This window comes from Hippocampus guttulatus, chromosome 15, assembly GCF_054856545.1.
Source record: "Hippocampus guttulatus isolate MCC_2025c chromosome 15, RoL_Hgut_1.0, whole genome shotgun sequence".
NCBI lineage: Eukaryota > Metazoa > Chordata > Actinopteri > Syngnathiformes > Syngnathidae > Hippocampus > Hippocampus guttulatus.
This window is the reverse complement of record NC_141275.1, coordinates 3,880,139-3,903,779: the sequence shown is the minus strand read 5'-3', so window position 1 is coordinate 3,903,779 and position 23,641 is coordinate 3,880,139. Positions and strand designations below refer to the sequence as shown.

The following is a 23,641-nucleotide window of genomic DNA, read 5'->3' as shown; positions in this document are numbered from 1 at the left end:
TTCATTGTGTGTACGTGTCATTGACTAAATATGCGCTACAAGGTGCTCAGCTTTTGTTCCGAATCAGCTTCTTATTACTGGTTACGACGCGACTCCCTTCTCATTCATTCCCGCAGTTTCGCTGTGCTTTAAACGGTGGACGCTGAGCGTCCGCAGAGCGTCTATTGCCCGGACGCCGAGCGTCTCGAGAGTTCAGGGTAGGTTGTCCCAATGCGTTGAACGGAGACGAGTCATTGGATACAAGCTGGTTTTTGTCCCGCCCACGGACGTTCGGCGTCTCCGGGACTGGATGGCAGTGGGAGGGTACTGGACGCCAGGCTTTTCTGCATCAGATTGGATGATCTGTCTGAGCCTGTGTGCCTGTTTGATTGACATCAAAATGAGCCAATCACCGACCTTCTAGTGGAGGCATCCGTGTGAGCAATTTTTCAATTCGCATTCTGTTCTGAGTTGAGCTGGAGACTTCTACTAATCATTTTAGCGACACTCTTTGTTGTAAACAACTAGTGACAAATTAATCTTTTATTTCTGGTGGGTTTTATTGTAGTTCCTGTAGTTGTAGGACACTAATTAAGTCCCTGGAAAATACGCCTTGTTGGTATGACAGGGTCACAGATGATTTTCTTGAAAAGGAATGGAGAGTAGAATTCACGTATAAATAAACGGACACATTTTATGATGTCGGCCAAAATTGAACTTCCCCTCTTTGACAGACCAGCATCCGCCAATGCTAGAAACTGTCGTAAACCGAGGACCCATTGGGGGCCCCACGTAGGACTTCGCACTTCCTAGTCAGATGTATGACAAAAAAATGCAATTTTACATGTGGACAAAATACATGCTCATAATATATTTCATTTGTTATGATGCGTTTTTCAATGCATGTACGAAAGATCCATTATCCGAACTCAACGACAGAATTCATTTTGTAAAATGTTTCCGCAAAAATTAACTCACTCATAATTATTGAGGTACTATGTTCGTCCTGCATATCATTCCAAATCAGCAAAAATTATATATATCAGGCCTATTCATAGACAAAGAAAAGAAGCAGCAAGTCAAGATGCTTCTTTCATCACGTGTGGATCTTAGCACAACATGAACCGATACGAGGCAAACTCGAAATGGCACCACTGCAGCTCGGGTTTACGATCTAAAATATGCCTCCGCTGTGTTGCGACGCGGTTCTCGATGCGATCACGATGAAACTTTCATGGGACACAAAAACAGTGCGACGGGTTACCTTTATTTAGCGACTCTGTGTAGAAGCAGAAGCTCAAAACAGAAGCAACGAATATCGGTGACGTCATTTCAAAAGTTGCACCATGTGAACAACGAATCAAGGGTTAACTGATAATGTGTGATAGCATCACATGCCAATAATACTTTGGAGAAAAATCGTGTACTGTTGTCAATGAATAAAATACTGCAATGATACAATTTAATATACTTTAACACTTTCATGCACCCTGGAACCCGATAACATGAGAAGCTGTCCACTGCAGTAACCGCTTTACCTGAAAGGCTTAGTATTCAATTCAATTCAATTCAATACATCATGAATCTATGATGCTGAGTGACGCCATATTTAAACACATGCATTATTTTTTTGACTACACTTTTACATTGATAATCGTTTATAAATGATGGTAATAATATGTGCCATAAGATTTCCCCCCCCCCAGTGGATATGCTTTCAGCCTGTGCTTCTCTTTAGGGTATGATCTCTGTGGGGACATGTAATGTACCATATTTATTTTTGTAAAACCGAGTAAATTATGTTCCACTCCTCCCAAAGGTTTTCCTAATATTATTTTACATGATTAGTCAAAAGTCAGTTGAAATCCATGAATATACCGGACAAAAACTCCTGTAAAAGACACAATGTTTTCCTATTACAAAACATTGACTGGAATAAGTTTGATATTTAAGGAACAGCCACTTCCTTCCTGTCTCGCTGTGCCACATCCGTGCAGTTGACAGAATGACACAACACTGTCAAACAGCAAACGTTTTACATGACAAACAAACTATGTGTAGAATTACAGTAAATACATGAGTGTTATGCTTTGTTGACAGTTTAATGGGGGTGCTTGTGTGTATAATGGGGGTGGGGCTTCATCAAAGGGTCTGGTTCTGGCCTTGAGTGTGGTGGAAATGGTGCGGGTCATTGAAGTGATAAGGTTCGTGGCGATGGTGGCTGTGACCGATGACTGGATGCTCGATGCCTTCACTCTGCAGCTCTTCCTCCTTATGAACTCCATCCAGCTTCTCCACAAGCTCTTTGATGAAGGCCTTAGGAAAAAAAACAGCACATCATGTCACAGAAAGTGCCAGGATTTCCTGTTATTTCCTATATGGTGGTGACCCTTGGGATCACTTTCCAGTCTTTTTGACAAGTGCTGTTATTTTTGGGGTAAAAATATGTTTAACCGTGACCATTAACTTTGTGTTCAAGACAACTAGGGGTGTACCGGCACAAAAAAATCACCCCTGCTATTTCTGTCTCACACCAGCCCACACCCACATAAATATGCAAAGACCTAGCAAGCTCGCAGCTATCGCTGTAACTGCGAAGTCATTGTTTCTCATGCTATCCACAGTCAGGGTTTCATGAAATAAAATGCAAAAACGTATCCAGAACTTTGCTCAACACACTCATACTACATGTAGAATCAAGCCTAAGTAAAAAGCAACATTTCCTAAGCCTTAATTGAATAGGAAATCCCATTTTATTTGCACTTGCTTTGCTTACAGTCTATTCATAACATTAACTAGCTGACAACCAATCAGAGCTACCCTGCTATTTATGGCCTATTCATTCCAGCCCTATCTAAAAGGAACAATGACACCATACATTGCTTTTTTGTTGTTTTTCCGCATGTATTAAGAATGTGTTGGTTGAGCAATGTTGTGGATAGGTGTGTATTTTAATTAATAAAACTATTACCCTGGGCAGTATGATAAATAGTGCCCTGCGATTGGCTGGCAACTGATTCAGGGTGTCCCCCGCCTACTGCCCGAAGACGGCTGGGATAGGCTCAAGCACCCCCCGCGACCCGAGTGAGGATCAAGCGGTTCGGAAAATGGATGGATGGAAGTATGATAAATAATGTCATCTTAGCCATGTTTCCTATGATGTGAAAATAGGGCAAATATTTGACATTGGCTATAAGAAACAAACATCCTAATCTCAAGACCAATGTATTTAGAAAATGTATTTAGATATGATTGCTCACCACCCCTGCCCATCACTTAGCTCTGCTCCTGCACTTATGTTGATTGGTTGAGTTTACTGTATGAATGCATTGATGGGCTGCTCCCTCTAAATTACGGGCCAATCTCTTGCGGGAAGATGGAGGGATTTTTTTTTAAGGAAAATAATAATCCAACAGCACCGCAAGGGCCCCCAAAGATGCCGGCCCACCGGGCATCTGCCCGATACGTTTGTTGGCCAGTCCAGCCTTCCACAGCATGACCAGTACAGAAAAAGGATGGATGGATAAAATAAAAATCACCATGTATGTTAATGTACATCAAAATTGTTGCACCGTGTGATTGGTTATGCAATGTGAAAAACAAATTTTTACCTCTGTGTCACTATTACAGGTTTGAAGCAACTCCTGTAAAAATCAGAGCACAAGAAAAATGACATTAGTATCCAACATGTTTGTTCAACTCATTAAACATAATCATGTAAACCCAACCCAATATGCACTAAGATGCGCTTAACTGTCAAATATATTTAAATAAAAGAAAAAGAAGAATATCTGATGCTATAATATTCTATGTTGTGTCATTCAACCGTTTGACTTGTTCTAGTAACACTGTGCCATTTGTTCTCACAATGCTGTCTCATCGATTTGAATCCGTAATGTTCTAATGAGGGTCATGTTTAATATTCATTTTATATGCCGCACGTCAAAAAAAAACAACTGGCGTAAAAGCTTAGAACATGCTTTATATGTCATAAATCAGCAATCAAAGCTCTCTAACGCCCTGAAATAATTTAAAGTAAATACAAATGTATATACCTGTAATTTTTTAATGCGCTCCACGTCATCAGGTAGGTCAATTAAGTCATCAATATTCACCTCTTCTGGCATATCTCCCTCCTGATACCACAGACATAACATAAAAGACACAAACATGTTAAAGGTTACCATAGAAAGGCCAATCCATATCAAAACATGTGTGAGTGTGTGAGTGGGGGCAGGGGGGACAGTAAAACAAACAATCGGAGTCAAACCTTTGACTGTTTTCGCTTTTAGTTATTCGAAAAATATCAACTGGGTTGTTTTGTCAATAAATATAACACCAAATTGAAACAATTCATGATTCATGAATTGTTTTTGTTTTTCTTCATTGGGTGGATCAAGTCAGAAGAGAAAAGTTCCCCACATACATACACTATGTAAAAAAAAAACAGGACATTTTATTCACTCAAGAGTATCTGAAAACTTTGGAAAACTGAATGTCAGTCGTTTGTGTAAACTGCGGGATTGAATAATAAAACGGTTGTTTCGGCCCAACTGTGCCAGAGAGGCCCCCTCCCGTTGAACAAATGGCCATTGTAATTATTGTATCAATTTATTGTCTGTGTCTGCCTGAGAAGGGGATTGAGGGGTGGGCGGTCAGATTCATTTTTACTATACAGCACTGTTGTGTGTCATATTGTCCTCCTTTACAGGTCCATTCTTTTTTCCATTATGGTTTGGATCCATGCCACAAGACCAATTAGAAGATTTTATGCTGAAAATAAAAGAATCTGTCTCCTCACACGTGATCCAAATGGCTGCTACAGTTTCACATGTTTATCTCTCTCCATCCTGTCTTCCCTCCTCTTGCTTATTTTCCTCATCATTTAAGCGCCTCGCTGTTCCAGACAGCCCATGTAAGGAAATAAGGCCTGAGACAGATACAGATCTGGGAGAATTAGACTACAGCTAGACAGGGTCCTTGGCCTTCTAAGGAGAAGAGGACCTGCCCAGTGTCCACCTCTGTTCACTTTGAACACTCGATGTTTCACGAGATAGTCATGACCGTCAAATACTCCCATAAACTGTCGAGCTCCAGCTTGTTGTAATGACAATACAAAAACATAATTTGCGGGGTAAGAGAAAGCAATAAGAAACCCAATGGCTGGTTTTGTTGTTGTTTTTTTGTTTTGTTTTTAAAGCTGGAGAAAGAGAGATCAGCACAGCACAGGTAGTTTGCCACCGGTCCGCCTCTCCTCGCACCCACCTGACCAGCGTAGAGCACGTCCAGACGCTCATCGATCCACTTCTCCACATCAAGCCGTCTCTGCAGCTCTTTCCGGTTGTATTTCACCGTGACCCGGGCATGTCTCTTCGGGGCATACCTGCCGTGTTCTTCAAACGGTTCTTCGTCAATTAAATGAACGTCCCCGCTTTCCCCGAGTGCTGTACCGGTCCGGTCGGCTGCTGCCATGTCTGCTCGAGACTGGTCTGACTGGTTTCGCGTTTTTTTTTTTTTTTTTTTTTACAAGTGGAGAGAAGCGTTGGGAGGCGACGGCGGTTCAGTCATGGCACAGTTCCGGAGTATGTTTTGCCCTCTAAATTGTGCTTCCATCACAGGATGTATACATGGAAGCCCATTAATGTGACAGCTTTCGCGGTTTATTGTTGAACACTGTTTAACATTACTAGCCCTTTGGGTAAACTGTATCTAATGCGCAGTCGTGTCTTCGCGTGCTTTGAAAGTGTATAGAAAAAAGGATGTGAACTTTAAACTGTGCATGTCACCCCGTTGTCAAAGTATCGGATCAGACGTGGCGAAAGTACGCACGCTCTGTAAGCTTCTGAAACCTAATGCGTCAAAGTAGGAAAAGTGCACCAAGCAACATTTACAGAATGCCTTTATCTTTTACCATTTTCAAAGTACAATCTTTTGAAATATCTAAACTGATTATTTTATCCCCCCCCCCCAAAAAAAACCTCCAACGCCTCTAGGTTGAAGTAGGAGCGCAGATACTTCGTCAACAGTAAAAATAAAAACCTTTTAAAAATACAGTCTGAAATGGTCTTCCACTAAACTAATTGTTTAGTTTCTCTACCACTAAACTAAATGCTTTGTTTAGTGGAAGATTTCAATACAGTATATACTGTATATATACAGTATATAATATATATGTATGTATATATATACAGTATATATACAGTATATAAAACTACACAATACGGGTTTCAAAAACACAAAGGAGAACAAAATCTGCACACAAAGCATTTCACTCTCTTATTAAAGGTCCCCCATATTCGTTTTGGTTAGCAAATCTTGTATCTCCTTTTATTGGGATTGCATTCTGCAAATTCCCATGAGTCCCACAGTTGAGTTTCTCGTTTATATTTGATATGGAAATAAATAAGCTTTGTTCTGAGTGGGTCGCTGTTGTTAATTTGTTTAGGAAAAAAAGCTTTCCTCTGATCGGTGTTGCTGATATGGCGGTGTCTTGTAGCAGCTGTTTCTCTGTTGTGTTTGCTCTGTTGAAATTCAACAGGTCATATACGGAATTGTGGCAAGCCAGGGTGCACTCAGACGTGGCCAATGCAAAATACACCTTACGTGAACTGTATGGGTTGTTAAAGATTCAATGTTGAAATTTTGAATGACCAAAGCTGGTGGTTACTCGACTGTCACAAGACACAACGCATTCACCGCGAATGCTCCTTGAAACCGACAGTAAACAATCACCTTTTAAAACGGCCGCTGATGGATGGGGAATATCTTGCTTCTCTAAATCTATTGCATCATCGTTTGACAATAAAGTTGTGTTCAATTCAATTCTTAATGCTCCCTGGTTCATGTTTGTCCATGTCGCTGCTGTCAGTTTTCCACCTTGTGTCTCTGAGATCTCAATCACTATTCAATTTAATTCATTTTTATTTATATGGCACCAAATTAAAACAGAAGTTGTCTCAGGGGGTTTTACACATGGGGCAGATCAAACACCACACATCTGACTCATTAAAAGATGAATTGAGCACAAAATGCACCTCAAATGAATCCCAACTAAATTCCACATGAGCAAGCGTGACGGGGGCAAGGAAAAGCATCCTCAAAGGGATGAAACCTCGAGCAGACCAAAGACTCAGTGTGGGTCAGCCATCTGTCTCGACCAGTTGGGTCACAATCAATTGATCAATCAATCAGTCAGTCACTCAAGCTGGGCCTTTGCAAAAAAATAATAATAATAATAATAAACACTTTTTGGTAAAGTTCCCATAAGGGGTGCTTACCCTTAAATCCAAAATTTTCTCATGGCCTGCCACTCTATTGAATGCCACCGAAGCCCAGGTCATGGGGGAAATGCCCGTTACAGTGGGCATGGAAGGTAAGTTAAACACATTGCTTGGATCACTTTGCTTTAGAAGAGTTGCAGGCAGCGAGAGCGTTCAGCCCCACCCAACTGAATGTAGTTTAGCAAGTTTTGTCATTTCTTCATTTGCTACACTAAATAAATATCCTGTCAATTTTAAATACCACAAAGAAGATTGTTGTTAACAACCCTGCCAAGTGTATAAAATGTGCCTTACAAATTGTGACATGTCAAACTTAATCTTTGCTCTCGAACCCTGTGGCTATGAATATGCTGAAACGAAGCTTTGCTCAACTGTCAACATGAGTGCAGTCACACAAATGTCACTACTGTGGCAGCGTGCATATGCAACATAAAACAAACACAGTCTACATGATGTAAAATAAGGTCCAAAATCTATAAGCTTGTTTAAGTTCACAAATTTAGGAATTGTGTAGCATTTAAAATGTCCATTTTATTTCAAATGGTTAAAATCAATGAAATAGTTTTCTGCAAATCATCCACATTTAAGGTGTCAATTGGATAGAAATCATTTCACATTGCAATTTCAGTGGTCAGCAGCAAAATTCAATCAGTGATGTGTATTGTTTTATAAAGTGTTTGTGTTGCTGATTTAAGAATGTCTTTACCCTTATTCTAGCAGATCAGGTTTTTGTGATATTTACTTTAAAAAACAAGATTGACCTATAAAAGCTCGAGGAATATGGATTTTACCATGCATTGTAATAATTTAATTGTGTGACGTTTCTGAAGAAAATTCCATCTTTTATCTAAAAAAATTTATTTGCGTCTCCGATTTTAAAAAAAAAGTTGTCCAGTGTTATTTTTTTCCACCAGAGGGCGCAGCTCAGTAGTGTAATGGTGGTTTTCTTACTTTACATGGATTGAGTCTCGTTTGATAACAGAATAGCACATTGCCATCTGAAATGAGTGCCAATTCATCAGTTTGCACAACCCAAAGTAAAAAAGAAAAAACTTAACTGTACATTTTGAAGCAATGTCTCCCAGATAAAAATCCTAGCAGTGTGGATTTTACGTTGGAGGAGAGATTCAGGTATCTTCTCATTCCTTCATCATTGTTCTAAGATAACTTAAAACTTCAGCTAGTTAGCAAACATGGCAGTTTGGGGCAACACGTCTTTTTTAGTTGTTACTTGAGAATGGGCCAATGAGAACTGTAACCCAGTATGTCCACATTTCAGTACGGTACTGGTTAAAGTTTCACGATGAACGCTTTCTTATTTGCAATTCAACTTATTGTTGACTTTTCAGTTTGACAAAGGCAAAACAAAGAGGAATTTGAGGCCGAGAATCATGGCCTACGTGCCCGCAGTTCCTAAGCACTTAAATCCACTGCATATTGCATAACATTTTATGTTTACGTTTGTTCAGTGCTAATATTCAATGAATTTTTCTTTGGCTTATTTCCAATGTTCACTTTCTCATGTTTAATAAAAATAGAAAGGCAACATTTTGGTCCTTGTTTTATTAGTTGCAAAATCCAGTGTGACATCTTACCCATTTATGGAGGCAAAATGTCACGTTGACACTCTCTACTTGATCGCTCATATTCTGCACTGACATAAAATGTGACAATGACATGAATGCAAAATAAAGGTACATATGTTGGTCTTCCATGTCACACATATTTTGTTTATAAATGATGTATTGATTCCAAGAAAGATATAAAAGTCTAAAAACTGTGACATCCAGCCCCAGTCTCCCCTGTTTGTAAACCATCTGTCTCACACTTCATTGTATTATATCAAACATCTTTTATTTCGTAACAAATCCGCATTATGATCAACTTAAATATGAATGAAAACACATAACACCGCACAAACTTTGGCATGAAGGCAAACAATGGCACATGACAGGGCAATGTAATCCGTTGTTTGCAGTCAAATGCAGTCAAACCTTATATCCCTGCCATGAATACGTTTGGGATATTTTATCTTCAATTGCCCATAAAACAAAAGAAAAAAAATAATAATGTTTGTCCTCATTCAGCATCGTATAAATACATTTCTGTCACAATCAAAGTGAAGCCTTAAACAATCGTTTTTCAAATAAATAAATAATAACGTCTAAAAATGATGGTGCGCACAATAAGGAAAAAATGAGCAAAGGAAGATTGAAAAGCAAAAATGAAATAAAATAAAATCAATCTGGAAAAAAAAAGACAATGACATTGAAACAAAGTCATACACCTGGGGCAAATTCTCCAAAGCAGTTCATTACGGTAACCTCATGTATTTGGTTTAAGTTGTAGGTCCTGCAAAAGATGGCTCTTAATAGTTGTCTCTTTGGGTCTTCAATGTGGAAGGTGTGCCCCGTATAATTCTTTTAATAATAATCTTTGTAAATTATCTTCAACAGACTAGTCCATTGTTTGGAGTACAGTAGGTTTCGACTCGTCAATTTCGCTCCTTACATCAAGTGCTAATATTTGTTTTCTTGTCTTCTCCCCGAATTCAGTTCATCTTAGGCCAGCAAGTGAACCCGGTCCTGCCTCGTCCCGCCATATAAAATCGGCCCTGCTCTCCACAGGGTTGTGCCTGTACCCCGACCTTCCTTCCGAACACGGGGCGAAGCTGAGGCGGGCTGTGCTATTGCTGATCTTGAACAGACCGTTCGAGCTGAGGAAGGAGTCTCTCTCGCTTCCCCCCAAGTTGTTCACCGTCTCCAGGTCATTGTAAACTGCTGTGTCGCTGAGCTGCTTCCTTCCTTGCAGCCTCCTGCGCCTCCTTAGCAAGATAATACCGGCCACGAAAGCCACGACCAGGATGGCAAGAATGCAGGAGATGGTCAGCGTGGCCGAAGAGGGCTGGAAGGTTTGGCGCAAAGCAGGCTTGAAACTGGGCTGTAGTGTGAACTCACAACTTGGACCCATAAATCCTTTCGGGCATTGGCATACGGGCCCTGTGAAATGAGTGAAGCAAGTGCCACCGTTCTGACAAGGGCGTTCTCCGCATGCGTCGGAGCGCACGCTGCAGTTCTTGCCAGTGTAGCCTAAGGTGCAGGAGCAAATGTAGTCATTGACAACATCTTGACAGGTCCCGGCATTCTGGCAGGGATTTGAGGCGCAGTCGTCGATGTTGAGTTGGCAGTTGGCACCAGTGAAGCCGGCATGACAGCGGCAGAGAACACTCTGGCCGAGGTCCAGACACTCGCCACCTGAGAGGCAATTGTGGAATAAAAATGCAATTGTTTAGAATCAGACACAAAAAGGCTGTGTGTGTGCATTTCAACCTCTTGGGTCTATGCTGGCAATTTATGTCGACCTTACTTCCTTTTTTGAACCATTTTAGCTGTGTTAATGCGATACTGAAACTTCACAAGGTGGGGATTTTTGTCTGATGTTGTAACTTCCAATTTCAGCTCTTTAAATATCTCAGTAATATCCTGTTCGATTCATATTGTTCTTTTTGGCTCAATCATGGCAACCTTTGACCAGTTGAACTGAAAAGTATCTATTTTAATTCCTTGTTATTTACCGGATTGAATAATACAACATAGATTTCAGTCTAGACTGTCAACAAATTACATGCTTTTCCATTTTTGTACAAATTATTTTTTTCACAAATTCAAATCCTTTTTTTTTTTTTTTTTTTGAGAATTGGAGAGACCCTCACAGACCATGGAGAAGAAAACACGTTTTAATTTCCGTCATGGATGTACCCTCCTCTGTCTGTGGAAAGACTGTCCCAATAGCAATAAGGAAAAACAATTTGTATGAAGAATTTTAAAAAATGTTACCCCAAAGGAATGCTTGAAAAAATGAATAAACCTCTAATAACCATTTTCCACAAAAAAAAACAGTTTTTATTTGTTTTTTTTTACATTGAAAGAAAATACGTGAATCAGCGGTGGCCAAACGTGGTGGTCCACTATTTACAGTTTATCTATCTACAGTATCTATCTTTGCGTACAATATGGACATTGTACAAAGTGGTATTTGAATGTTTTTTAAAATATGTTAGTAAAACATTGCGTGTTTTACAAACAAACAAAGAAATGATAAATTCGAAGAAACCCCGAGGCTTCAGCAAAGCGAAGACCATTTTTTTCTAAAACTGCAGGTTTATATGTTAGTCACAAGAGAGCGCCGTCGTACCGTTTAAACAGGGCCTATTGCTGCAGCGATCCAGTTTTTTCTCACAGTTGGAGCCGGTGTAGCTGGGCGGGCAGCGGCAAGTGTAACCCCCCGTCATGGTCTCCACACACGTGCCGCCATTGAAGCAGGGACCATCCGCACACGTCATTGCTATGATTTCACAGTTTTTGCCGTAGAATCCTTGTGGGCAGGTGCACGAGTAGTCGTTTTCGAGGTCCTGCGGGGAAAAAAACGTCGACCTTTATGTTTGGAAGCATTAAATAAACGGGCAAATCCTTCCAAGGTTTGCTCGTCCCTTTATCTGTAAGTTTGAAAGTAGAATTCAGTTGATGTTTCCAACCTTCGATTTAATTGAGGTACGAATCCAAATTGTATGCAATCGAGTCAAATAAAGCTATCTGTGTTTTTTACTTAAATGGCTTTTTCAAATAATTGACCTAATTTTCAGTCAGTATAGGTATAAAAGTCTGGTACAGTTATAGAGGTGACAAGAGCACTCACACTCTTCTTTTAAGTATAAGTACAGATCCTTGTGCAAAAGAACGATACTCTACAGTACTCTGAATATAGTACTTATCCAACTCTGTTAAAAGTAAATATACTTCAGGACAAAAGTGAAAATTTGTTTTGATTGTCTAAATTCAATATCTCTTTTGATAATTCGGCACAAAAACAAAACAAAACACTTCTCTGTCCAAAAAATTGTTTCTCTCTTCTGGCAACGTGCAGAGCACTTGGTGACTCTATTTAAGTCTTTTGTTGTGTGCCTATTTTGACAAAGCATGGAGTAGAAAGTACAGATATATTTTCAAATGAAGAGCGTAAACATAAAAAGTTCAGTTTTATTTAATCCAGTTTTATTACCGGAAAGTGTTAAATCTATCAATAATGTGTGAAATTAGATTCCACCTGTATACTTAACCACTTCTTCAGATAATGTATCCAAAACCAGGGATGCTATTTTAACTTATCATACGAACATTAACATTGCTTTGTATTTATTTATTGGTGAATGGGTGCCCTTTGACCATTGTACTGAACAGTTGGATTATCGCAGTAGAATAATATTTTTTTAATGAGTCTGCTTGGGAATGTATATATATATATTTTTATATGAGTCTGCTTTAGAATGAATACACTTTTTTATATGGGAAACTTACATTGCAGCTGCCTCCATTTTTGCAGGGGTTGCTGTCACACTCATTGGTTTCCATCTCACAGTTAGTGCCCCCATAACCAGGCCTGCAGGTACAAGTGTAGCTTCCCTGACCAGTATTGGTGCAGGTTGCACCATGGGAACACGGCTTGTGGTTGGTGCAGTAGTTAAGATCCTGGTCACAAAAGAGGCCCCCCCAGCCCTCCTGACAGTTACACTGCCACGGCTGGCTGCAGGTGCCGTGGAGGCAGCCCGGGTAGCGTACGCACTCGCTGCAGGAGGGACCCTGCCAACCCATGCGACATTTACAGCCCCCTGGGGCCTCACAGTAGCCGTGCCTCTCGCTGCAGTCCGCCGAGCAGATGGCTAAGGGGGAGGGGAGAGGGGAGAGGGTGTGTGATTACAATAGTCACGCCTTACATCTTATACATACATTTAGGGGCCCCCTGTCTGACCCCCACCCTCCTTCCAGACTTCACTGTTAGTTAAGTATTAAGCGAAGCAGCTGGCAGGCACACTGCCTGGGGATGCTTTCTTCTTCTTCTTAAAATCTCCTCACTGCATGCAAACAGATAACCTTGAAAAAGCTTTTTTTCTGTTTTAAGTCTGTGCTACCCCAATGCCTTTTTTGTTATTGCAGCAGAAAACATAAGGCAGATGGGAAAGAAAAACTTTACAACTTGTCATGAACATTAAAAAAAAAACCAACCTACAGTTTCAAGTTTCTCTTTGGGGGTTCCAGATAACGACACACTTGGTTACATGTGTCAAATTTCCCCAAGAAGGATGAACTTTTGTCTCAATGAACCCTTTCATCCACCCTGTGTAACCCGATAAGAGGATAAGCTGTCCACTGTAGCAACCGCTGTCCCTGAAGGGTGAAAATAATTAACTTTGAATTGAAACAAAATAACCATTCCTGATTGTCTCAATGAACTACAAATTGGAGACTCATCCGGGTCCATATGCACAAAATAACGCGATACAATATACACGATTTAATTTGTGTATGGTTGTCATGCTTCCTGCTTTTTGCTGCCTTGTGTTGTAAATATCTACCATACTTTTTCATTTGTTTGTCTTGTACATTGCTGGTATCCACTATTTTCATGATTACTCATTGTGATAAGAATGATATCATGTTCAACTCTATTCTGGCTTTGATCGCATAAGAAGCGTGTGACAGAGAGGCGCTCGTTTAACATTGTTGGTTAGCAGGAGTGTACAGCAGTTGTTAAGATGAGAGCTATTCCTTATGAGGATGGCAGTTGCTCATCTGAAATGAGCTGGGCCACAAGACATTTTGTGCGACATAAAAAAAAATAACAGCAACAAGTTGTTGGAAAAATAGTTTAGTTTGCCTCCTGGCTGCTATTTAGATGCTCCTTTCACTCAGACATCTCTCCTTGCATGCATGCCTGCACGTGTGTTGTCGGGTTCTATGCAGTGTGCAGCAAAAATATACAGCAAAATGTCATTTCAATTTCCCCTTGAGAGACTGTCGTAAGCATACTAGTTGGGTTGACTTAATTAGGTGTAATGGTCCTAGTGGTATAGTTTGGAAACATAGGACGAATATACACACGGTATACTTACATCAGGAATGTGCACTATGAACTACTCATTGGACTGCAGGTTTGAGCATGCACTAGATTGGTCTTTGTCCTCATTGGTAGGCCAAGTCATTGCACTAGTCTTACAACAAGGACGCACTACAAGTACCGGTAATGGTTTTTTTTTTCCAGTTCTACCGTCCATCACTGACAATTTTGCACACTCGTAGAATAACTCAGGCATACTAGTAAGACAACTATAGTGCTATTGAGGTCAAACTGACCACAAGTTGACACCTGGGTGGTTACTAGTATGGGTGAAACACTATAAAATTCTGCTATTTTAACCCTTTTGGAGACAGAGGTTCCTACATTGGACAGCTTATCATGTTGTCAGGTTACAGGGTGCATGAAAGGGTTAACATCCAGCACTTGTAGGAGCCTACTTGTAAAATACAGATGACAACTAGTGCACACTATTGCCTCACTAGTAACATGTAGTTGTCCTTGTATGTTAAAATTGCCCTACTAGTGTGCAGAAATGTAAAAAAAAAAGTATGGTACTGAAAGGCAGTAGTGGAATAAAAATTACGAGTACTTTGACAATTGTGGCGTGCAACTAGTATAGTGGAGTTATAGATCTGGGGTGTCAAATTTATTTTTGTCACAATGTATTATGGAGGACCATGACAGAACCCAAATAAATGTAGGGGGGGGGGGGGTTGCTGACAAAAATGCTTGCAATATCTCAGGGTTATTTAAAGTCGATTAAAGTCAAAAAGACAACTTGCAATTTTTGCTATTTTAGCAAGAAACGTGTCGGGCTACTCAATGCACATGATTGACATTGCCTGTCCACATAAAAGGTTGTGGCAGGCCGTGTTGGGCCCCCGGGACTTGTGTTTGACACCTGTGTTCTTGATGTTAACTATAGTGGAATTTTATCACACTTCACTTGTAATAACTGGGTGATGTCAACTGCCCAGTTTTGTCTCCAAAGTCATCCCACGAGTCAGGACAAAAGTGTGTACAGTAATCCCTCGTTTATCGTGGTTAATGGGGACCAAAACCACCCGCGATAAACTAAAATCCGCAAAGTAGCGACCAATAAACATATACAGGTAAAAACTAAAAATTTTAAGTCCACAAAAAGTCCGCAATCGGTCCGCGAGAAGCTGCAAAACAACAGCGAGTCACATAGAGCAACATATACAGTACTGTACTCCATGTATTAAAAAAATGATTTTTTTAAATTAAATAATGAATATGTTTGAAAAAAATCCGCGATGCACTGAAGCTGTGATAAACGAACCACGAAATAGCGAGGGGTTACTGGATACCAAGCGCATGGACCTGAAGCAGGACATCAATATTATTCAACAACTCACTCGTGTAGAACTGCTGGGTGTGTGTTTGCGCATGGGAATGACTGAGCAGCCACTTACGTTCAGAGCAGTAGTTTCCTTTCCAGCCCTCCAAGCAGATGCGGTTGCCCTCCTCGTCACAGGTGTAGTGTCCGAGTGTGTCATCCCGCGGCCTGCAGTACTCGGCGCATCCGTCTCCGAAGTAGTATTCGTCACAGAAGACGTGGTAAGAATAACGCAGTTCACTCTGCTCTCCGAAGTGCACATCCTGGGACCAGTCCTCCCCGATGGCGAGTCTCCTCCTTGTCGCCAGGCGATTGACCAGGTTGTTTTGGTTGTCTGCATACAGAAGTTGGAATTGATTAAAAAAAACACACGACATTCACAATAAAGTTACAATTTCACCTTCAACCAAAAAAATGGAGGATACCTGTGTATTCAGTTGGGGATTCTGCGTTCCAAGCCTCAATGATCAACGAAAATGTCCCCTGAAACATTTTTGACAGGAGACATGAATGACTTGATATGATATTCAACCCAGTCTAAGCTGATGTTGTTATTTTTTCGCGATGTTGCATTTACCGGCCATTTGAAGTGGAAAGGCACCCTGATTGGGGCACTGCTGGAGATTGACGTGTGATCCGCCCTGATGACATTAGTTTGCCCGGTCCCAAACGTGCACGGCGGCTCTGCAGAGATAACATCTTCCGGGTGCTTGAGGCAAATTCTAAAAAATATGTGACAGTCCCTATGTCTCCTGCAAATGCGCTGTGCCGTGTGGAATGAATTGATTTTCAACTCAAACACTCCGGAAGACAACACCTGAAACGGAAGATCAGAATAACATTTTATTCTGAAATGACTTCTGTAATTTCCCCATTGCGGGACAAATAAAGGGATATCTTATAAACACAAATCTGCGCGAGGTTAAAATGACTGCAGTTTAATAAATCCACTTACAATGTTCACCAACGACCAAGCCAAAAGGCATCTCAGGTGTACATGTCCCATTTCCTCTCAGACTTTTTTTTTGTTCCTCTCTTCCCAAATTTAAGTGGATGCAGGCATTCGTCGTGCGCAGTAATTCCACAAAAATCCCCGAAATGTATACCGATCCCCCAAAACACGAATCACGCTGAACTATCTGATCCCTTCAGTGTCCTTTGCGTGGTTTTTCCTCGTTTCTCTCTAACACTATCTACACTCCGCACTCCACTTTGTTTTGGATTCTGCTGCGTAAAGATTGGTTTTTATATCCCACGATGGCGCGCGTCACGGCCATGGAGGTGGAGCCGGAGCAGACCTCAGGGGAGCAGCCTGACACGGTACGGGTCTGCCTGGGCATTTCGACAACCCACGATACATCTGGACTATTGTTCCCTCTCGTTTTGCATGTGTCTGAGCACGCAAACTCTCTGAGTGTTTCTCGGACCACGGTGAGCAACATCAGACGTGCACACGGTGGCCAAACCGCTGTCACACATGTCCAAAACCTGAGATCATAACACGTTACATACTATGAGGGTATATTACAAAAAAAAGGCAAACCACCACCTATATATCGAAAGAGATTATATCATTGAATAGTGGTTTGTGACACGAATTAAATTAGCCCGAGTTTTGGCTAAGGGTTGATGCCACGTTTTATGTTGTGAATCGGCCCCGATTGACTTGTCCAGTAATCAATTTAAAAGCAAATGGGAAGTTTGTAATAATCAGAATCGTTCATAAATTTGGGCTTAAGTTATTCGCTGTCTTATACTGTCCACACTACGATTAAGTGGAGAGTGGCGTGAGTGACACTTTTCATCACAATATGCGAGTAAAAAAAGGTTGAAAAGGTAAATGTTAAATCATTTAATAATTTTTTACTTGTTCGATAACACCTCAAGTTTATGTTTCATAAAAGGACAAAGTGGCCCTAATTTCTTAACTCACTGTAAATTATTTAATTAAATGATGTTTTTCCTGCCTGGTCCACCGTACGTACCTTTTTGAGGCTTTCTCACAAATATGTCGATGAAAAACGTAAGCTATGCCACTGCCCGCTTTCTGTTTTTTATTTTTTTTATTTATTTATTTTTACTCAACTAATGCTTTACTCATTAAGAGTGACATACCTGACTCCCACACTCGCACAACTTTCTACACTCACCTTTTGTAAAAAAAAAAACATGATTTGCTAATACAAAGAGTGTGTCTGTTTATGGATTTGTTGAATACAAATGAACACATGGAAATGCAGGGTCTGAACCCCCCCCCCCCCCCCCCCCCAAAAAAAAGTGAAACGTGAAATTTAGGAATGAGCCCAGCGAATCTTTTATTTTGGTTAACATGTTGAAAAGTAATCATCAACCACACCTTTTAATTTTTTTTCTTTCTTTCTTTTGGAAGCCTGGTGCTGGCAATGTGGAAAATTATTTTTGACTGGAAAATACGTTCAAATGTATTTGAATGTTACAAACGAAGTATTTTTCTGCAATGGCGCGGTAGTGACTTCCACATGCGCATACCTCGTGGCTTTATGGGTGTTGGGGGAAAGTGGGGTTCTTTCCTCCGCGTGTTCGTTGAATTTCGGATGGTGAGGATGCTGGTTATCCAAATACAGGCCGGAGTCGATGAACAGTTTCTTCGAAGCTTTTAATAACAGAATATTCCGGGCATCAGTGAATTACAGACAAAAGGCTGCGTGTCACGAGTGCAAAGCAGGAAGGGATTCACATCATTTTTATATCATCGGAAGGACGGCACCAAAACTCAAGGTGTGACATTGAACCTTCGTTTCCTCTAAACCGATTCTCAGATTTTCATTGAACTGGCGCAGTACAACGATCTGTGCGTCTCCACAAGGCCTCCAAGAAGGAGTGTACCAGTTTTAAGTGATGATTGCTTCAAGGACGCAGTCTCGCTGCGTGCATGTGAAATATATACATCATGACTAAATATGAGCAGAATACAGACCTTATGAGGAAAACAAATTTAAATATATACCAATAGCAATATGTTAAAATATGACTAAGTAAACATTGTTTATTCTTAATTTGATGTTTTTTTTTATTATGGCTGCAGTGCATGATTTACATTTGGAGTTTTTCCCCATAATGCTTGCGCAAGCCAATACCCCGTGGCATTATGGGAAAATGCTACATTTGGTGCATGAAGCCTACAAGGCCCAACGTATTTGCGAATACTGTACACTCGAACTCATTCACAAATATTTCGAACGTACTTGCGCGTGCGTTCAAACGTATTTTCCAGTCAAAATATTTTACTCCACCTTGCCACGTTCTTTCTTTCTTTCCTATTGTTGGGGCCCACTAAACAAAGACCAGAAGGGATGGCACATGGTCCCCCCTTTTTTTTTTGTTCAGCACTAAACCTTATAATTGCTCTGACGCGTGGGGGAGACAAAAGGGGATGGCGGCAGGTCCCTGGATAGGACCGTATTGTGCAGCTAGATGCTATTTAGACGCCTTCAAGCACGCGTACGTGCGTGCGCGAGGGCGCGTGCGCGCGCGCGTGTATCACGTTGCCTTTGTCTGGCCCCCAGGCGAACAGCTGTATGAAAATCAACGGCACATGGTCGGTCGTGTGCGGCGCCAACCCGGCTATTGTTTCCCGGAGCATGACCCCAACGCGAGCGCGCACACACACACACACACATCACCCCCCCCCCCCCCCCCAACGCATACAAGCGCACACCAAATCCACTTTTTCAAGGGAGCACCCGGGTGGGCAGGCCGTTGCAGCACCTGTCGTTTGCACGAGGTGGTGGAGGTTAAACACACCTCATCTGTTGTTTACATACTATAATAAGGAAGAGGATTAGGGCCAATGAAGAAAGAAAAAATAAGGTTGGCAAAATTCTCACTTTAATCTCAGAAAGTCAGAATTATTTTTTCTTTCTTCATTGGCCCTAATCCTCTTCCGTACTCTTCCGTACTATAAAGCTGGTTCATCCTCGCTAAAATTGGAAGAAACTCTTTGGAGTGTGTGTAGTTACTCACTGAAACCGCTTTTATTTGAGATCATTATATTATACTATATGATATTTGACGTTTCATAATAAAATGACGTTTCAGAAAAAAGCAATTGATGAAGGATTTAGCGAAGCAATATTATGATTGGCTCGGGGCCAAATCCAGGTTGTACCCTTGCTCTCAGTCGTCAAGATGCGCTATGTGTTCTAGCTCCTCAAGGATAAGCATAGTGCAACTTGCGCGTGTGGTGATTGTTGAAGTGGGGGAGGGGAGCGACCCTGTTGATATTCTAATGAGGAGGGGGGGGGGCGACGCGTGCCTACGTACACTGACCGGCTTCCTTACAACATAAACAATAAAACAGAAGAGTGAGGCAAAATGGAGGTGTTAAGGTGGCTAACCGAAATACAATCTGAAGCACTGGCCTACATTTCCAATGTAGACTTTAACATGTGTTCTACTACATTTTTTTTATTTATCCCCAAAAATGATCAGATATGCTCCTGTAATGCAAAATAATCCGACCAGGATGTTCAAAATCGGTAGGGATATAACTTAAAGCGTATGAGCAACAGTGCTGTTTCTGCAACCAATCAAATTTCAAATTCACCCTCACAGGGTTAGAGAGCCGGCATGTTTCAGCCAACTTCCACAAGCCAAAAACACCATTAGTGATCTGCACATACTGATACAGAGGAAGTAAGATTTAACTTGATATATGGGTTCAGGGATCCTCCGTTAAGTACCCTTTTCATGACCTAAAAACACGCAATACAGTACAAAATTATTGTTTAGTACTTGTTTTATGACATTAAAATGCACAGTACAGTGTCTTGCGCCTGAAGTAGGCAGCATTTTCACAGCCCCGTTTTGTTCAGCAAAAAGGTCGGTGCTGATGGACAGTCTGCAGCAGGACGGATGCATGGATTGAGGAGCCGACGATGAGAAGAAAGGAGCGTCAGCGCAGAGCGCCGATGCGTATGTGGAACTGGGAGTCGCGGCTTGGAATTGAAGCGAACTTACATGGGACAGGAGAAGAGAGCCAATCTCTCTTTTTCGTTAAATGGATGCTACAGCTTCTTGTTGCTTTCAAGCTTAGCTCGTAGCAAACCTGTGCACATTGCAGCATGACGTCTTTTCTTTTGATAGCGGCACGGACACCCGCAGCGGCTCCTCTTGTTTGATGTTGATAGGGAAGAAATTTCATCTGTGCTGCATGTTACACATACAGTACATTTGACAATAAAATCCAATCCAATCCAAAAGTATTAGAAATAGACAATAAAAAAGAAAGAAACAAAGACTACATTCCATCCCACAACGGCGCAACCGTTTTCTCTTTATGCCCAATTCTACCTGTGTAAAGTCTATTAAAATACCAAAATAAAGAAATCTCTACCCATGAGCACACTTAAACTGTGCTCTGCGCGACACTTGAATGTGAATATAGCCCATGAAGTGGGACACACTATTAATTCGTGATGTCCAATTTTGCTGTTGTTGATTAATTATGGTAATAGAATATCCATCCATCCATGCATCAATTTTCTGATACGCTTCTCCTCGCAAGGGTTGCGCCGCATGCCAGAGCCTATCCCAGCTATCTTAGGGCAGTAGGGGGGGAAACCCGAACTGGTTGCCAGCGAATCACAGGGTAATAGAATATAAAATGTATCAATCTTATCGGTATTTAGCAATGTTGGCTACATTGCTAAATAGTTATGGCTCCCACGGATTGAATGGTGCACAACCAATTACTCCTGATCGCAACTCTTCAATGTGTATCTCCTGTTCCAGGAATTTGTTCACTTCCATTTTTTCCATATCACCATGGACAAGACAAATCACAAATGAGCAAACTGCTTGGTGAGAAGGTGCCAACTATATTTGAAATTGCTGGACACACAAAAATAACAACCATTTGCTCTTGGTCTGGATCTCCATTCAAAATCTTGCCTTGTGGAGTGAGGATAATCATGTGAAAGGTAAAGGGAACAGGATCAAAGTACACGGACCGAACCTGTTCCTGAGAGCAAATGGATCTCATTCATTCATTTTCCGATCCGCTTATCCTCACAAGGTACGCGAGGGGTGCTGGAGCCTATCCCAGCTGTCTTCAGGCAGTAGACAGGGACACCCTGAACCGGTTGCCAGCCAATAGCAGGGCACACAGGGATAAACGACCATCCGTGCTCACACTTACACCTAGGGACAATTTTGAGCGTTCAATCAGCCTGCCATGCATGTTTTTGGAATGTGGGAGGAAACCGGAGTACCCGGAGAAAACCCACGCAGGCCCAGGGAGAACATGCAAACTCCACACAGGGGGGCCAGAGCCGGGATCGAATCCACGACCACTGCACCGTGAGGTCGACGCCAAATGGATCTCAGTCACCCCCCGAAAAAAGTTGGCAACACATTGTGGCTGTGGATAAATGTACCTTGATGAAGATGACCCAAAACACTATCACAGTAAAGAGTGGCTCAAGACGAAGCACACTTACTGACTTGGAGGGACTTAGTCAGTCTTTAGATGTCAATCGATAGAGAACCTGTGGAAGGAGCGGAACCTTTGACTTTCCTAGCAGGGCTTGTGTTCTCTGTCCATCAATCCATCCATTTTCTCATCTGTTCTCTTCACAAGGGTCGCGGGGAGCACTGGAGCCTATCCCAGCCGTCTTTGGGCAGTAGGCGGGGGACACCCTGAAGCGTTGCCAGCCAATCGCACGGCATACAGAGACAAACAACTATCCGCACTCACACTCACACCTTGGGAAAATTTAGAGTGTTCAATCAGCCTGCCATGGATATTTTTGCAACGTGGGAGGAAACCGGAGTACCCGGAGAAAACCCACACAGGCCCGGGGAGAACATGCAAACTCCACACAGGAAGGCCGGAGCAGGAATTGAACCATGCACATCTGGACTGTGAGGCCTAACCAGTCGACCACCGGGCTGCCCCCGGCCTCAAACGTAATTTCACAAAATTATACATTTAGCAGAGCATCGAATAATTTATTTCCCCACTGTATTTGCAACTTTATGCATTAATGTTTGTGCACCGTAAAAGCTAAAAGTTGTTGTCAGATATTACAACATTTGTCATTGAAGGTGAAGTCTGTATTCTGCTCATATTCAGTCACGCTGTATAACCTTCCCATGCCCGCAGTGTAGCTTGGCGTCCTTGTAACAATCATCACCTGGAATTGGGATACAGTACTCCCTGCTGAAGACGCACAAACTTTGGAATGCGCCAAGCTGAGAATCGGTTTAGGAGAAACGAAAGTTATGATATCACACTTTGTGTCTCGTACCGCCCTTCTGATGGTATAAAAATGATGTGAATCTCTTCCTGCTTCGCACTCGTGACCCGCAGCCATTGTCTGTAATTCGCGGGTGCCCGGAATATTTCGTTATTAAAAGCTCCGAAGGAACTGTTCATCGACTCCAGCCTTTATTTGGATTACCAACATTCTGCTTGTCCGAAATTCAACGAACACGCGGGGGAGAGAAGGCCGCTCTTCCCCCAACAAAGGCTTTATATCAGGTGTTCATCTATCCACAGTGCCCGATCCATATTTCTGGAGAGGGGGAGACTCGGTGCGTCTTTGCGTCAGCTGCGCAGATGGACAATGCAGCCTCTCTGTTGTCATATGTATTACTTGCAAGGAGTGTGACATGAGCGTGCCATGGGGCATGGGAATCACAGCGGAGTCATGTCACCCGCCCCCACGGACCTCCCATTAGAGAGGCCAGCATCTGCCTCTCCTACGCCTCACCGAGAGCAGCTTGAAAACCTTCTCCCTTAGGACAGATGAAGGAAAAAGGGGAGTTTCAACAAACCTGACCCAAGCGGGCTCTCGAGGGAAAAGTCAGCCTGCCGTGGCCACGTCCACAGCCCTTTGCTTACTGTCTGATGTTGAGACGATGGTTGGCGTTCATAGGGCGTTCTCGAGGGTGATGATGCGCGTGTGTGCCCGTGAATGTATGCAGTCGATGTCATATGCGTGCGTGTCATTTGGTTGAATGGTGGATCTCATGAAGATACGAGACAATGAAGAAGTGCTCGGCACCAAAATGCGAGAGGCCCATGAAACCCCGGTGAGCAGATTTATGAGTTCAGTCAATGGGGGGA

At 41.9% G+C, this 23,641-nt stretch overlaps 2 protein-coding genes across 2 annotated transcripts; both read right to left on the bottom strand.

The window, feature by feature from the left end:
- Positions 1-1,225: 1,225 nt before the first annotated feature.
- ppp1r14aa (protein phosphatase 1, regulatory (inhibitor) subunit 14Aa) lies at positions 1,226-5,491 on the bottom strand. Its single transcript, XM_086131925.1, has 4 exons — positions 5,245-5,491; positions 4,035-4,115; positions 3,591-3,623; positions 1,226-2,295 (listed from the first exon to the last, which is right to left on the bottom strand). The coding sequence occupies exons 1-4, from the start codon at positions 5,449-5,451 to the stop codon at positions 2,122-2,124; spliced, it is 495 nt and encodes a 164-aa protein (XP_085988051.1). The 5' UTR covers positions 5,452-5,491; the 3' UTR covers positions 1,226-2,121.
- Positions 5,492-8,899: 3,408 nt separating this feature from the next.
- dlb (deltaB) lies at positions 8,900-16,729 on the bottom strand. Its single transcript, XM_086130953.1, has 7 exons — positions 16,487-16,729; positions 16,109-16,348; positions 15,957-16,014; positions 15,608-15,865; positions 12,614-12,975; positions 11,454-11,670; positions 8,900-10,513 (listed from the first exon to the last, which is right to left on the bottom strand). The coding sequence occupies exons 1-7, from the start codon at positions 16,535-16,537 to the stop codon at positions 9,816-9,818; spliced, it is 1,884 nt and encodes a 627-aa protein (XP_085987079.1). The 5' UTR covers positions 16,538-16,729; the 3' UTR covers positions 8,900-9,815.
- Positions 16,730-23,641: the final 6,912 nt, after the last annotated feature.

Bases quoted from the DNA above. Each gene is read 5' to 3' on its own strand.
- ppp1r14aa (XM_086131925.1), bottom strand. From the start codon at position 5,451: ATGGCAGCAGCCGACCGGACCGGTACAGCACTCGGGGAAAGCGGGGAC. The intron at 4,116-5,244 runs GTGGGTGCGAGG...CTGTGGTATCAG, and splicing joins ACGTGCTCTACGCTGGTCAG to GAGGGAGATATGCCAGAAGA. The intron at 3,624-4,034 runs GTATATACATTT...TGATTTTTACAG, and splicing joins AGCGCATTAAAAAATTACAG to GAGTTGCTTCAAACCTGTAA.
- dlb (XM_086130953.1), bottom strand. From the start codon at position 16,537: ATGGGACATGTACACCTGAGATGCCTTTTGGCTTGGTCGTTGGTGAAC. The intron at 16,349-16,486 runs GTAAGTGGATTT...CTTCCGTTTCAG, and splicing joins CTTGGTCGTTGGTGAACATT to GTGTTGTCTTCCGGAGTGTT. The intron at 11,671-12,613 runs GTAAGTTTCCCA...TTTTCCCCGCAG, and splicing joins AAAATGGAGGCAGCTGCAAT to GACCTCGAAAACGACTACTC.